The 15,553-nt window shown below is 42.4% G+C and overlaps 1 protein-coding gene across 4 annotated transcripts; it reads left to right on the forward strand.

Moving 5' to 3' along the window:
• Positions 1–6,572: 6,572 nt before the first annotated feature.
• fpr1 (formyl peptide receptor 1) lies at positions 6,573–13,099 on the forward strand. 4 transcript variants are annotated; one of them, XM_078095223.1, is made up of 3 exons: positions 9,171–9,246; positions 10,055–10,379; positions 10,873–13,099. In XM_078095223.1, exon 3 carries the CDS (start codon positions 10,886–10,888, stop codon positions 12,026–12,028), a length of 1,143 nt encoding a protein of 380 aa, XP_077951349.1. In that variant the 5' UTR covers positions 9,171–9,246; positions 10,055–10,379; positions 10,873–10,885; the 3' UTR covers positions 12,029–13,099. The 4 variants fall into 4 exon arrangements, with proteins under 4 accessions (XP_077951350.1, XP_040022240.1, XP_077951349.1 ...); XM_078095222.1 differs by having other exon boundaries at positions 9,180–9,246; positions 10,055–10,320; XM_078095224.1 differs by lacking the exons at positions 9,171–9,246; positions 10,055–10,379 and adding an exon at positions 6,573–6,713.
• Positions 13,100–15,553: the final 2,454 nt, after the last annotated feature.

Raw genomic sequence — 15,553 nt, forward strand, 5'->3', positions numbered from 1 at the left:
TCAAGTGCAACTACTTGGCACATTCTACCAAGAGACTTACTCCCTTTGAAAGATAAAAAAGGCCTCATATTGCATCTGCGTACTGTGATGTGTATTTGTTTGCTGATGTAATTCCGCATGACTTAATAAATAAACTGCCAACATGTGCTCATCTCTGTGTTCTCAAGGAGTCTCTTGGTTGCAATAAGTAATTCTTACTTATTGAAAACATATCTTATTGTCTCTTGTTTACATCGTTGTACTGCTGTCTCCCCATTGCTCTAAAACACCCATAGGGACAGTAGATTCTGAACAACTGCTTCAGTTCCTTTATATGTTGTGAGAGAGTAACTGTTAGTTGGTTAGATTGGAAAGAAGGGTCTGATACACTTACTTTCTATTCTCTGCAATTGTGGTTTGTTTTAATTTAATAAAGCACTGTTCATCACAGACCAGTTTGTCAGAGATCTGCCACCTACTAAATATTGACACAATCAAAGTTTAGATTTGTTTCCAATAAATCTTGCTTTGACTGTGAAACCTAACCAATCTCGCAATCTCCTGGGAAATAAGGTCTCAACTTAAAGGAAGTGCATCATCCATAGTTAGCTAAAAACTGTCCGCGTCAGAGACAGTGACGTGCTTTCTGCAGAACAGTTAAACAGTTCTGTTGAAACAGGCGGTTTGCACCAACGTCAGGTGGACAATTAAGAAACAAGCCGACGGGCTCGGATCAAAGTACCGTTTTTTTGTGCATGACTAGAGTCCGAAATGTACTGTTTGCTTCCCATTTCAAACATCCTTTATAGAGTTAACAAACGTTTCCCTGGAGAACTATGTTGCATGTTTCCAAGAGGCTTTAGCAACAGTAAGTTAACTTGTCACTAAAGCCACTACTAGTGGTGAAGTAATATTATTTTACACTACGTGACGCATGCAACGCAGGGTTGACTGGAGTTAAAGCAAAAGCTATGGTGTTTGCACTTTTCTTTGCTACTTCTGTATAATGACGCTAGTCATAAGGAAGGACAAATCATCTAAATGTGCATCATGGTGACATTATGGAAACTTGACGCATGACAAAACTAAGTATTTCTTTTAAGTATACCAATTGTATTTATATCAATAGTGTGTATCAGAGCTGCCAACTCTCACGGTTTCGCCGTGGGACAGACGCTCATTTGCCACACACACAATTTCTCACGCAAAAAAAAGGGAACCGTACAGATGTTTTATTTATTACTATCATAGATACATTTTCCAGTATCTTTTTGTGGTATCGTATCGCAAGTATCAGGTACCGTAATATTTTGGCAGGTATAGTATCAAAGTCATAATTTTGGTATCATGACAACCCTAATATATCTATATTCATAACTATATATATATATATATATATGTTGTACAGTTGTACATCTTTCTAAAGAAGGTGAAGATGAGCTGAACTTTAGTGGATTACACTGGCTAAAAGATGCTGCAACGAGATGGCTACAGCCGGACAGTGCTGGAGGGGTGCAGGGAGTGATCGCGGAGGTGGTGCTGGAGCAGTTCGGGGACAGCAGCCCCGCAGTCCGATATCACCGCCCAACGACCCTGGAAGCGGACATCACCCTGGCGGAGAACCATCTGGCGGTGCATCCCAGCGGGTAGAGGGACCGTCGGGGTCCGCCGGCGTTGGCCCGACCAGTAGCTGCACCGCGGAGAGGGATTCAGCCGCAGCCACTGGAGCAACCCATACCAGCTCCGTGGCTGGCGCCCTTCCCCCCAGCCAGGGCAGGAGTGTTGGCGGTGCGAGCAGGCCGGACACGTCCGGAGAGATTGCCCACTGACGGAGGTGGGGTAGGTGATTCGGGCTGCAGGCGTTCCTGCACCCTCCCCCGGTCCGGGAGCGACGTACCACATTCCGGTAAGAATGCAGGGAGTACACGCCAGGCAATGATGGATTCGGGCTGTACGCAGTCTATGATTCAGCAGAGCGTGCGTCGTTCTGGGGCATTGGTGGAGGCATCGCGGGTGAAAATAAGGTGTGTGCACGGGGACGTTCACGAGTACCCTATAGTGTCAGTGGAATTTAGGCATATGGGAAAAAAGCATGGAGTAAAGGTTGCGGTTGCGCCTGACGCACCCTGTAATTTTGGGAACAGGCCGGGATTTAACAAACTAATGAGGTAGGCTGCGGGGGTGCACAACTGACTCACAACTGAGGGTTATGTGTTATGTATGCTGTGCTCAGCGGTGACGCAAGGTCGTCCGACGCTGCAGACGTGGTGGGGGAACCGGTGGAGTCTCCGCGGGAGGCTCCACTGAAGATTTTCCACTCGTGCAGTCTCGGGACGATACTCTACGCTCAGCCTACGACCAAGTGATAAGAATTGATGGTCAGTTGGTGCGCCCTGACGCAGCGCAGTCATATCCACACTTTTCATTGATTAGGGACAGACTGCATAGAGTGAGTTGTGACACTTCGATGGGCCAGGAAAACACACAGTTGCTGGTCGCGAAAAGCCGCCGGGAAATGATTTCCCAGGCGGCTCACTATAACCCGATGGTTGGTCATATGGGGTATGAGAAAACACTAGACCGGATAATGGAATTGACACTCGGACAGGACGCACACCAGCGGCGCGCGTCCTGTCCGGAGTGTCAATTAGTTAACCACCCGGCAATTCCAAGGGCGGTAATAGAAGAGTCCAACAGTGCCTGGTGTAGCCCCATTGTTCTTGTGGCTAAGAAGGATGGATCTGTACGGTTCTGCATGGACTATCGCAGGGCCGCCCCGTGGTGTACATCTCCCGGAAGATGTCCGAGAGGGAGGCATGGTGGAAAAGGAGTGCCTTCCGGTGGGCGGTCGACTCCCTGCGCTACTACCTCCTGGGACGCTCATTCACCCTCTGTTCAAACCACGCCCCGGGGGACTAGGTTAGGCCGGATGGCTCCCCGGCCTAAGTCGGGCGGTGGGGGTATGTGGTGGCGGGCGTGGTTTGGCTCAGCTGCAGAGGGAAGTGGCTCAGGGAACAGTGCCGGGTGGAGGCGTAATTGGCCTCAGGTGCAGGGAATCAAGGATTGTGTTTGTCTCCCTGTATTTCAGTAGTGGCGATCCAGCGAGAGACTGAGAGAAACTCAGCCAGATGAGGAGCCTGGACGCCTGGAGCTCGCTCTGTTCTGAAAAGTGTGCAAAATAAAGTTTGTTCCTGAAACGATCTGGTGTGTACTCCTCATTCCGGGACCCCCGAAGGATCACCACGTTACAATTATGTATAACTAATTGGGATATCATAAAGAGAATATTACATGTTTTTCATTATTGTATATAGTTGTTGTATGTTTGAAGCACTGAAGTTACACAAGTAACATGAACTTGGTTTCAGGCTATCAGTTTGCATGGTTTTATCAAGTAAATTACTTTGCTGTTCAATAGATAATACTGATATATTTATAGTTGCAGAACATGTAACATTAGTTAGGCCAACTTAAATAAATGTCTTACTTCACTTGAAAGAATTAAGTTGTTAGAAATTGTAATTTTAAGTAGATGATACTAGTTCAAAAGTACTCCTGACTACACCTGACTAAAAAGCATGTGTTAGTACAACATATAATACATATTTAACAAGTTCCCTTACTTGATTTTTTTAAGGCAATCGGTTTGCAAGCTTTTTTTAAGTAAGGTTTACTAATTGGGTTTTACAGTGCACAATAGGGGGGGGGGATTTTTCGATTTCTCTCGATTCTCTCTAGAACGATTCGGTCTCGATTCAGAAAAGTTAATAATCGGAATTAAAAAAAAAAGAAAAACTGTCTCGCGCGAGCAAAAGTCCGTCTCGCGCGAGCAAAAGTTCATCTTGTGCGAGATATTTGCTCGCTAGCGGAGCGTGAACTTTCTCGCTCACGAGGTTAGTCTCTGCTCGCGCTCGAAGGTGTTTTCTACTCTCTAGAACGATTCGGTCTCGATTCAGAAAAGTTAATAATCGGAATTAAAAAAAAAAGAAAAACTCTGTCTCGCTCTGCTCGCGCTCAAAGGTGTTTTCTACGCGCTCGCTGTTTTTCTTTTTGACAGTAAGGGGGCGGAGCCAGTCACCATGGTACACCTGATTGGTTACAAACCCCGTCTTTGGATTGGCTGGAGTGATGCATTCACACAACTATAGAAGCCCATTTCCGCACTAATGTAAGCAGTGCTGTAGTGGTAAAATTAGAGGTGGGTAAACTCTGAATTTTGTGATCATACAGACCTTGACGCGATGCGAAGCAACGCAACACAAAGCGTTGCGACTCTGTAAGGCTGTCCTGGCTATATTGCATTATGTTATGAGTAAAAGTCATATACAATCAATGACAACGAATACAGTAAAGTGTTAAGAAAACAGTAAAGAAAAGTATGTCAACACAACACAACAACACAATTGCAGATTAAGAACTATCTCCTTTTTACAGTAGTGCCCAGAGGGCCTCCTTGTCCTCCATGTCAGGTCCTGCCTTGCACAGAGGAGCCATGAACCCCAGAACGCGTGTTCTGGGGTTCATGGCTCCTCTGTGCTTCTCCTCTCTATTTGACCTGGTTTTTCTCCTCTCCCTGTGCTCTCTGCATCATTGCCTGTCCTCTCACTGCCTGAAAAAATATGTTGAATTTAAGAGTTAACCAGTTAAGCAGCCTGTCAATTACACTGACAACATAAGTTAAAGGAACACTCATGTACTACCTATGTCATCATAAATAGCCTAACCCTACAGCATGTTTTTTTTCACATTGCAAACTGACTTGTTTTCTAATCTACGCGTCACCAGGCGTTTCTCTTGTCCTTTTACCGTGCACGACCAGCGAACACAGAGCACGCGACTAGTACCCCCCCCCGTCAACCTTCTCGACCGGTCCACGAAATACTGTCTGACATCAAACCGGTCCGTGACGTAAAAAAGGTTGGGGACCACTGGGCTGATCCACAGCGTGTGTGTTTACACACCTCCTGGATCCTGATTGGTCGCTACTACACCAAGTTTATTTCGGATTATTCCAACGGAAGAATACAAGGCGCAGGGAACTTTGAGGTGCGTAAACGCCACTTAGAGGTGCGTAAACGCTATTTATAGATGCGTAAACGCCATTTCCAAAATTCAAGAGGTGCGTAAACGGCGTTTACGTGCGTTTACCCTCCACTACAGCCCTGAATGTAAGGGGATAAAAAGAGATAAAAAGTTGTCAAAAAACAAACGCCCCCCTTCGCTAATCGTAGTGGACCGTAGATGACAACCAGCTATAACAATCATTTACCATCTGAGTAGCAAAATCAGATTTGAGAAAATTTAGAAAATCGAGATGCATCGATAATCGTTTTATCAGTTTAGAATCGATAATCGGTTTAGAATCGAATTGTTGACCTCTGAATTGGAATCGAATCGTGAGGTGCCAAGAGATTCCCACCCCTAGTGTAAAAGCAAAGAGTCTCTAAGCTAAATGCTTTGATAGACTCATACATGACAGCCAGATGGTGGTTTCAGTTCCACATGTTCCAAACAGCATTCAGGATGTGATTCACTGGAGACATTTGAATACATTCTTCTGGCCACAGCTATATTTCCCCAGCATAAGCCATACTACCCCTTAGTTATAATGTATGGAAAGTATCCAAACTTCTTTTCATTTCACCATCTGTGCCCCCTGTTTAACTGGTTCCGGTTCCCCTAATCCCATTCCATTGTACTTGAAAATACTTTTGGTGAGACCTCTGCGGTGCCAGCCTTGTTTGCTGTCAGACAGAGCCTGGGCTGATTATTCATGTTCCTTAGGTCTGCTGAGGGGCACCAGGCGTTGTGGTTGTGGAATCTACGAATGTAAGGAAGTGGTTTAGCTTTTTTTCCATGCGTGTGGTGTGTTTTAAAAAAAACTTCATTCAGCCATTTGGAAAAATGCTATTGGCACCCGTTTCCACTTAAAAAACAAAATTCCTGACCTCTCAGTATCATTTAGTTAAGGGTTTGATTTCCAGTCAGCCCCGCAATGTGATCAACAAACCATTGAGGTTTCAGGACACTGCAGATTCACACTATTTGTGCCTTATCATAGCTTCACTGGGGTCTAGAAGTCTCAACACAATAGTTAGTTAAAAAAGAAGTTGTGGATTAAGAAGTGCTGTGAACTGGGTTTTGCACTCCACAGCAAACCAAACATACTGGGTTATTACAGCGGCGCTGGGAGCAGGAGTAGCGCACAGTCCCAAACAGACACAAACAATCATGCATTTAAGTTGTGTCTTTCAGGTTGCTCCCCTTACTTCCCAGCTGCTGTTGTGAATAATAAACTCCCAAACTTCAAATGCGTATATCACCTTCTATACTAAAACTAAATTCCCTTTAAACTTCCACCAGTTGTTTTACACAGCCAAAAGTGGTATTTGCGAGGCACACACATAATTGCATGTTTGGTTGGTAAATCAGGAACTCTGGCAAGCCTCTGTCTCTGCAGGCTGCCCTCAAACTATAGCCTTGGGATAGCTATTAATATCCCATACAGACACCAGCTAAAGTTTCTGCCTTTCCAATTCTGTTTCAAGACTATACAGCAGGAATTCAAAAAAACACATTCAAACACAGAAAATGAAAGGGGAGGATGTATTGCTCAAGAGCCTCAAACCATGTAAAGTAGGGCCATACTGACTAGACTTCAGCTGGAACAATAGGGCCATGTAGTGTTGCAAAAGGAGCTGACCCGTTGGGAGTTCGAGCAAGCGATGATGAAGGTAACGGTCAGTTTATTTTAACCTGTTTCCTGTTGTTATAACACATTGGTTTTGGACCAAAAGTAAAATATTTCCTGGTGGGGACAAATATTGAGATACTGAATATTTATATATGAAAACAGTTCATTGAAAACAGAGACATGGGTCCTCCCACGCGTTGAAATGAGGGTGTTGCTCTGGACTGGAGTGACTTAGAGCGTATATACAGACATATGTAAGACCTCTCACTCCTTCACTGCTCTCCCTCTCTCCCCTTCCTTTCTTCCTCCCCCTCACATCTGGACTATTGGGAGGACCTAGTTCCTGCGTGGTGTGTGCACATCAGCGGGGGACTCTTTGGGATGGGCAGCTTTGAGCAGTTCACACTGTGTGAATCTTATTAGTTCAAGATATTGTACCTCGTTGTGTTTCACTGTGTGAACAACTGCTGTAGCGTAGATAAGATGATACAAAATATTTATTTTTATGCACTCAGTGTAATGTCATCAAACTGGGGTTAGTTTATTGATTTTAATTGATTTTATTTTAGTCCTTTTCCAACTGAGCATCAGCCATTTTCAGTCAGAAACAGGAATATTGTGCACTCATCACAAACCAACATGAATGCTTCACACAGAAATGTTAGAGTCTTGGCCACAATCTCTATTTATCCATTTGAAAATGCTCCAAACATAACGCCAACAAGTAATAAAATGTGTTATGCAAATTAGTCCAGAACATTTTCACACAGTGGTGCTTATGCACAGTTTTTTCATCAAAACTGAAGCTAACAAAGAAAACGAGACCCTGAAATCCGAATCATTTAAATCAGACAAACCTTGCCGATGCATGTACACGAGATACGTGCAGTGGCCATTGTATGTTCACCACAAGCAACTTTTAGGGGTTGGTGGGGCAAACCCCTAAAACTCCCAATTCGGCCGAGTACTTTTCAACATGTGTCTGTTTCCTGTTGAAAACGTTTGCTCATGTAGAGACCATCCATAATGAGTCATGTAAATAATCTTGCAAACTTGTTATCTTGTCTCAACATCAGCGTAATGGAAAAAGGGATTAAACCCAGATTTGGGAAACAGACCATTCATCAAGTTTTGCTCTATCCTCATGACATTCTTTGAAAAAAAGATAATTGAATCCCAACCGTGTCATGCACAGATGCATAAATGCGTGGGTTGTGAAGCAGAACAACGAAGGGCAAAGAGCAAACTTGTGGGAGGAAATGTGACCATGTAGTCCATCTCAGATTAATCATACTGAAAGGTAGGGTTCTACTCAAGGGACATGAAAATGATTGTAAGTCTTCTCCAGTCAACACTCCTCTACATCCATGCATCCAGTCATTTAAATGACAAAATCTGTTCATCTCACTCCACAAACTTTAAGTAAGTCTAGATGAACTGAACATAACAGTTTCTGTTGTGTTCAGAGCTGGTTTGCCTTGTTATGTTTTTAACTACTTCTTTAGCTAACCTGTAGGTTGATTTTAGTTATTGGGATACAATACAATTCCTTTGAGGACCCTTTGAGATTCTGACTGGGATATATATCTGGAACACAAAAGCAACGGGAATGTTCCACGCAGAAAATTGAATTACTTAGATTTACAGCCTAGATTTGCTTCAGGGTGGGTGAATTCCCTTTTGTTTTAAAATTGCAATCAGGTCTGGTTGTTTGACAGTCACATTATGTCACAGGCCTACTCTTATACACCTTTGCTGCATAATGTCTGTATGTCTCTGGAAGGTTCAGTGAAATGAGGAAGCAAGAATATGCCATCTAATCCCAACTTCAAGTGACATAAACTCATGCAACATTTTTATTTTAATTACAGAGGACGACTATACAACACTTTCAGTTTGGATTGATAGTGCTAAAAAGGATGCTTCCAAACATAAACAGACATTTTTGTTTGCAGGTTTGAATCTGCTGCAGAGTGAAGAGAGGGAACCTGTTTAGAGATCTATTCACACAGTCAACACAGAGCAATTAACCTCAAGCCAGTGTGAGGTCAACCCACATAGAGAACAACACATTACCCAACAGATGCACAGTGCCAACTCCACTCATTCTCAGGTGTTCATCTCAGTAACCCACAATTTATGTATTTAGTTGTTTGGTCTCCTGCTGTTTTCACTGTTGGAGTTTCCAGAAGTACAAAGCCTCTATCGTTTGGCACTCAGAGAAGGCACGTCTTGGGAGGATTTTATTTCAGACTTTATGGAGCAGCACACTTGCAGAGATCACTGGTAGGCCGATATAATAGCTTTATAGTACTGCCATAAAGTTCACATACATACTAATCCATCTACTGATAACGCCAGGATAGGGTTCGCAATGCATGGAATGCAATGCAGCCAAAGCATGTTCACGGTTAAATAGCTTGTGTGTGTGTGTGCGTGTGTGTGTCCCGCGTCGCGTCCCGCCTCACCATGAGTGACGTCACATATTTAAGGAGTCATGGACACAGGCGGGTCAGACTCCGGTGTTACTTTTCCAGCGGACACATCCTCGCCGGACGTGCGCTTATAGAAAGGTACAGTGTTTTTATTATCGGCCGAAACATTTTCCTCTGGAAGGAAGAGGGAATTAAAGCATCTGCAGGCGGCTTTATGCTTTGGCAAAAGATCTTTCGGAGATTTTCGGAGAAAAGTTCGGAGTTCGAGCGCCTTCGTTTCAGAAGGAGTCTGCTCTTTTGTCTTTGTAAGAAGTTAATTGCCCATTTGCAAGCGGTTAATTAAGCGTATAAACTACAGCATACTGGGTGTGGCTGTTATTAAACAGAGTAGTTGTAACTTCTGTGGCAAGACTGATTTGCAGGCTTCCGTTCCCGACCGTTTGTGCACTGATGGGAATTTCCTTCAGTGAGAAAATCGGTGCGCGTTTTATATGTGTGGAATTAGGTATTGCTGTTGTGAAACTTTTTTTAAACCTTTTTTTCCCTCATTTTATTCTATATCCCCCTTGCCCGTAGCCTTCTATTTTATAGTGTAAAATTAAATTGCAAATTGTAAAGTTAGAACATGCCACTTTTCTTGCACTTTTGTTATTTGGCTTGTTGTCTCTTTGTCTTACTGTCCAATGTTATGTACAGTGCATCCGGAAAGTATTCACAGCGCTTCACTTTTTCCACATTTTGTTATGTTAAATTCATTATTTTCCTCAACATTCTACACACAACAACCCATCATGACAAAGTGAAAACTGTTTTTTGCAAATGTTTGCAAATCTGTTAAAAATAAAGAACAAAAACATAACATGTATTCACAGCCTTTGCCATGACACTCAAAATTTAGCTCAGGTGCATCCTGTTTCCACTGATCATCCTTGAGATGTTTCTACAGCTCCAAAGCGCTCTGGACCTCAGACTGGGGCGACGGTTCATCTTCCAACAGGACAACGACACAAAGCACACAGCCAAGATAACAAAGGAGTGGCTTCGGGACAACTCTGTGAATGTCCTTGAGTGGCCCAGCCAGAGCCCTGACTTAAACCCAATTGAACATCTCTGGAGAGATCTGAAAATAGCTGTGCACCGACGCTGCCCATCCAACCTGATGGAACTTGAGAGGTTCTGCAAAGAAGAATGGGAGAAACTGCCCAGAAATAGGTGTGCCACGGTTGTGGAATCATATCCAAGAAGACTTGAGGCTGTAATTGCTGCCAAAGGTGCTTCAACAAAGTATTGAGCAAAGGCTGTGAATACTTATGTACATGTTATGTTTTCGTTCTTTATTTTTAACAGATTTGCAAAAAACAGTTTTCACTTTGTCATTATGGATTGTTGTGTGTAGAATGTTGAGGAAAATAATGAATTTAATCCATTTTGGAATAAGGCTGGAACATAACAAAATGTGGAAAAAGTGAAGCGCTGTCAATACTTTCCGGATGCACTGTAACAACTGAAATTGCTTGTATGTGTAATGTATTTTGGCAATGAATGTTCCTGATTACTGATTCCTCAATGTTTATGGCTCACATAGGGTTGGGTGAAGTACCGATAGTAGTTGAGACCATTGACCACTAATTATTATTTACATTTTTAAGGATGCACTGGTTAACTTTTTATGAAAAATATGAAGAAAAACATTAATCTCATGTATATTAAGGAAGGTTGATGTACTCAGGTTATGTATTTTTTAAACCTTTTTCTTTTTTACAGCTGCAAGACGACGATGATGGAGCTGATGACTGCTGCCCCTTTCTATCACCTCAACACATCAGACGCCACCGGAAGAAACATCTCTTTGTATGAAGACGACGACGAGTATGACTATAAGGACGAGCATGCTGAGCTGAGACAGTCTCTCAACATCATGTCTCTCATTGTTTACTGCCTGGCCTTTGTTCTTGGTGTGCTCGGCAACGGTGTGGTTATCTGGGTGACCGGCTTCAAGATGAAGAAAACAGTTAACACGGTTTGGTTCCTCAACCTCGCTGTGGCCGACTTCCTCTTCACAGCGTTTCTGCCCCTGAGTGTCACCTACACAGCTCTGGATTTCCACTGGCCTTTTGGCAAATTCATGTGCAAACTGAACACCACTATAAGCTTTCTGAACTTGTATGCCAGTGTCTACATTCTGGTGGTGATCAGTGTGGACAGATGTGTGTCTGTGGTGTGGCCCGTCTGGGCCCAGAACTACCGAAGTGTACGCAAGGCGTCCTTTGTGAGTCTGGGGGTTTGGGTCGTGGCTCTGATACTCAGCACTCCCTACTTCATCTTCAGGGACACTGGGCCATCTTATAACGATAACGATGTCATCAACTGCTTCAACAACTTTGCACTTTCTGACGACTACGAGAACGAGTCTGTGATTCAGCTGCGACTGTTTCGTCATAAGGCCATGACCATCACCCGCTTCCTCCTGGGATTTGTTGTCCCCTTCACTGTCATTGTCTCCTGTTATGCTGTCATAATCCATCACATCAGAAGAAACCGCACCCTGGCCAGCCACTCAAGACGCTCCTTCAAGATCATCGCTGCTGTTATCACTGCTTTCTTCCTGTGCTGGGCTCCTTATCACATTATGGTTTTAATAGAGTTGGTTAATCATATGGAGGATCATGCAAGTGAAATATTAGGCCATGTCATCACTATTGGAGTCCCTATAGCAACCAGCCTGGCCTTTCTCAACAGCTGCCTGAACCCACTGCTGTATGTGTTTATGGGACAAGATTTCAAGGACAAAGTCCGCAAATCCATCTTGAATGTTTTGGAGACTGCCTTCCAGGAGGAGGTTTCTCGCTCCTATACCTACACAAACTCAATGGTTACAAGTCGGAGCAAAGAAAAGTCTGTTTCTGATGCCGAGGTGTAAGGTTTTCCATGAAAAAGCAAATACTGTAACTGTAAATACTAAATGTAACTGTATATAACAAATAACAAAGCTTCTGTTGCTGTTGTTTTTAACCTCAAGGGTATAAGCATTATCTGAAGCATTATCTTTCTTCTGGTAGAGCAGACAAACGTATTGTAAACTTCTAGATTCATGTGTAATGCATTTGTGTTATAGGGCATTGTTAATTAATGAAAAGGTTATTTTTTAAATCAATGTTAATAATGCGTATTCACGTAGAACTTTACAATGGTAAATAGAAATTTAATAATGGCCATGCATGAATAAACACATGAAGACAACTTTACCCATATTAGATAACCTATAGAGTAGAATACCTCTTCATTTCACAGTCACAGCTATTTGACTCACAGCTGGATTATCTTCTACCATTCTTTATGGTTTAATTTGTGCAACAGAGACAACCAGTATCTTTCATTTACTCTTATATTCTTTATAAAACTGTATGCTTTTCATCTGTTGCATATACCCCAGATGTTGTTTAGTACATGATGTACTAATCCAGATTTTGTTTAGTACATGATGTACTAATCCAGACATCTATTTTATATAGGCCGCAATTGCAGACTATATTAAAAACCTAAAAGCATATTTCGTCAATAATAATAAGACTAGTTCGACACAATGCATTTCCTGCCATAGAAGATATCAAATTGTAAAGTAAAGAGATGTAATGAAGGATCTACTATTCAAAATAGTGATGAGGGACAACTGTATGAACAGGCTCTTAGCAAATCAATTTAGTAACTCGCCGCTTACTACTGATCCTATCATGTTCATTTTTTTAATCAGGCACATGACCACAAAGATCATCTTGGCTAAAAATGTCACTACCTTGTCACTTATTTAGTCCAGTAATTTTCCGTGTAGTTTCACCCTGTAACATCTATTTCCTATGTCTCCTGCCATTTGACAACCATATCTGATCCAACTGACTTCTGATTGCTAAATGTTTACTGCACGCTTTGATAACATGTGTTTTACTCAGCATCAGAACCTGCTGATTTAAGCCTAATAAATATCTATAAGGACTCCTGGTTTCTCTCTTCACTCTTGGTGTAATCTATTGATCATCGTTGGTTACTTTTAGGGAGAGATACTATGTGTTCGATATATTTTGAGGCTATTCTGATCATTGATTTATCTGCCAGTTTTGTACTTAAAAAGCTCTCGGTAAAATGTCTAAGTTTTAAATGTTTTGACCTTAGTGGCCAACTGCAAAGAGTCTTTCAAATGGTGATGATGATCATGATGTTATTGTTCTTGTGGTTAGCATTACTTCCATTATTAAAATATAATTTGGAGTGTTTCCTCTCATAGCGTACATTTCATAATGGGAAACCTTGTTTGCTATACTAAACACTTTCCAGAAGCGGGTTAATCATTTGATTGTATAAATATTACGGGTACACCTTTACTGCTAAAGTGATCAGATATTATGTCCTGTTATTCTTAAGTGTCTAATGTCAATGGGGAATGTATAAGGGTTATCAGTGAAATAGTATTCATAATAGCCTATTTTTTATTAATTTCAAATGTCTATTCTCTGCAGACAAATAGATTAAACACCTGTAGCTCAATTCTTTCACAGAATACTGCTATGTGTAAAATATTGTTTAAGCCATTTTTTTTTTTTTTTTAGATTAGATTCAACTTTATTGTCATTGCGCAGGGTACAAGTACTGAGGCAACGAAATGCAGTTTAACATCCAACCAGAAGTGCAAAATAGCAAAAAAGTGCAGAGTATGTGCATAAAGTGTAGAAATAGTTATGCAATATGAACAGTAAGAAATGGATATACAATAACAGTGCAAATGCAGGGATGAAGCTGTTCCTGAACCTGCTGGTCCGGGAACGGAGCACCCTGTAGCGCCTCCCAGAGGGGAGGAGGGCAAACAGTCTGTGGCTGGGGTGAGAGCTGTCCTTTTCGATGCTGCGTGCCCTCCGCAGACATCTCTTGCTCTGGACAGCCTCAATGGTGGGGAGGGAGGAACCGGTGATGCGTTGGGCAGTTTTCACCACCCTCTGCCGTGATTTACGGTCCGCGACAGAGGAGCTGCCATACCATACTGAGATGCAGTTTGTAGGGATGCTCTCTATGGTACAGCGGTAGAAATTCTCTAGAATCTGAGGAGACAGATGGGCCTTCTTCAGTCTCCTCAGGAAGAAGAGACGCTGGTGTGCTTTCTTTACCAGGGATGAGGTGTTGAGGGTCCAAGAGAGGTCCTCATTCTCAGCTATAAGTAATTGTTTGATATTATTTTGAAAGAAAGACATTTATGGGACAATAACTTGCTGACAAAACTAATAAAAGCAGTCAACCACAATATTTGAGAAAATGGTTGGATCGCTCCACTCACTTAAAAGGGGGTTTAGTTGCTTATCAGCTCCAATATTATAAAGAGACCTTTTTGAAATAACCTATGTAGTTAAATGATGTTGTAGCAGGTGGGATGCCCACATGGGGTGGAGTTTGTGTGTGAGTCTTTTGGAATAGCTGCAGCAAAACACAGGTCTATGTGACTACAGTGGTTTGTCTGAGAGAAAATGTGAGTTTCGTGGCTCACAGTACATTTACATAAAGGACTTTGATGTTTGAGCTATTTACAGTCTAGTAAGTTAATGTGTATTGTGTTACTTGTCATGTCTATGGGTAGTCTGATATTTACTCCCTATGTATGGCATTTTGTGTAAGGATGTAGTGCATGTTACATATCTTCCGTTTAGGTAAAAGTAGCATCCCCTGCCCTCTCACCTTTCCATCTATACAGCCTGAGGGCCTAATGTGGCTCAGGAGGTAAAGTGAGTATTTCACTGCCGCGAAAATGAACCATTCGATTCCAGGCTTCATCAGTCCGCTTATACGTTTGTCCATTTTTAAGATTCTGAATCCCAAATTGCTACCCAAGACTGTGCCATCAACTTAAATGTGTGTTTATATCCTGATGGGGAGGTTTGACCTCCTTGATGCCATCTTTTAGTCTTAGTCTGGCAACGCTGTATGTTTCCCTGTCACCTTACCAAAAGTCATCTGTTATCCAGGTCTTTTTGATTGGAGAGTGAATTTATGGCCTTGTGATGACCACATTATCCACACATTCACTGTTGATACAGTATAAGACGTCACTTACGTATTCCTCCAGATTGATGTCATTCTCCTGGGTGGCAGCATCCCTGAACATGTCTGTACTTTTTAAACAATTGTGTGGAGCAGTTATAGCTTAATCTGTTATGGTGTCAGTGTGCTTGTCAATAGAAGCAAAGTGATGCCAACTGTTTGTGCAAACACTTCGTAGTTCCTCAAAGTTGGGATGAGCAAGCACTTGCCAAGAAAAGCAAACTGCCGTGACAAGAAGGGCAGTCTTTCGAAACGTTGAAAGGGTACAGATCAAATGCAAAAGAGGTGGACCAAGACTTGTTCAACTGCCCTTACAAAAATGTATTAATCTGTCCAAAAACGTCAAGTGTTGCGTGCCGGCTGTACT

This window comes from Gasterosteus aculeatus, chromosome 20 (assembly GCF_964276395.1).
Source record: "Gasterosteus aculeatus chromosome 20, fGasAcu3.hap1.1, whole genome shotgun sequence".
NCBI classification, from domain to species: domain Eukaryota; kingdom Metazoa; phylum Chordata; class Actinopteri; order Perciformes; family Gasterosteidae; genus Gasterosteus; species Gasterosteus aculeatus.

Excerpts from the sequence above, each read along its gene's own strand:
- fpr1 (XM_040166306.2), top strand. The coding sequence starts at position 9,143 with ATGAGTGACGTCACATATTTAAGGAGTCATGGACACAGGCGGGTCAGA. Across the intron at positions 9,247-10,872 it reads GGACGTGCGCTTATAGAAAG|CTGCAAGACGACGATGATGG; the intron begins GTACAGTGTTTT and ends TCTTTTTTACAG.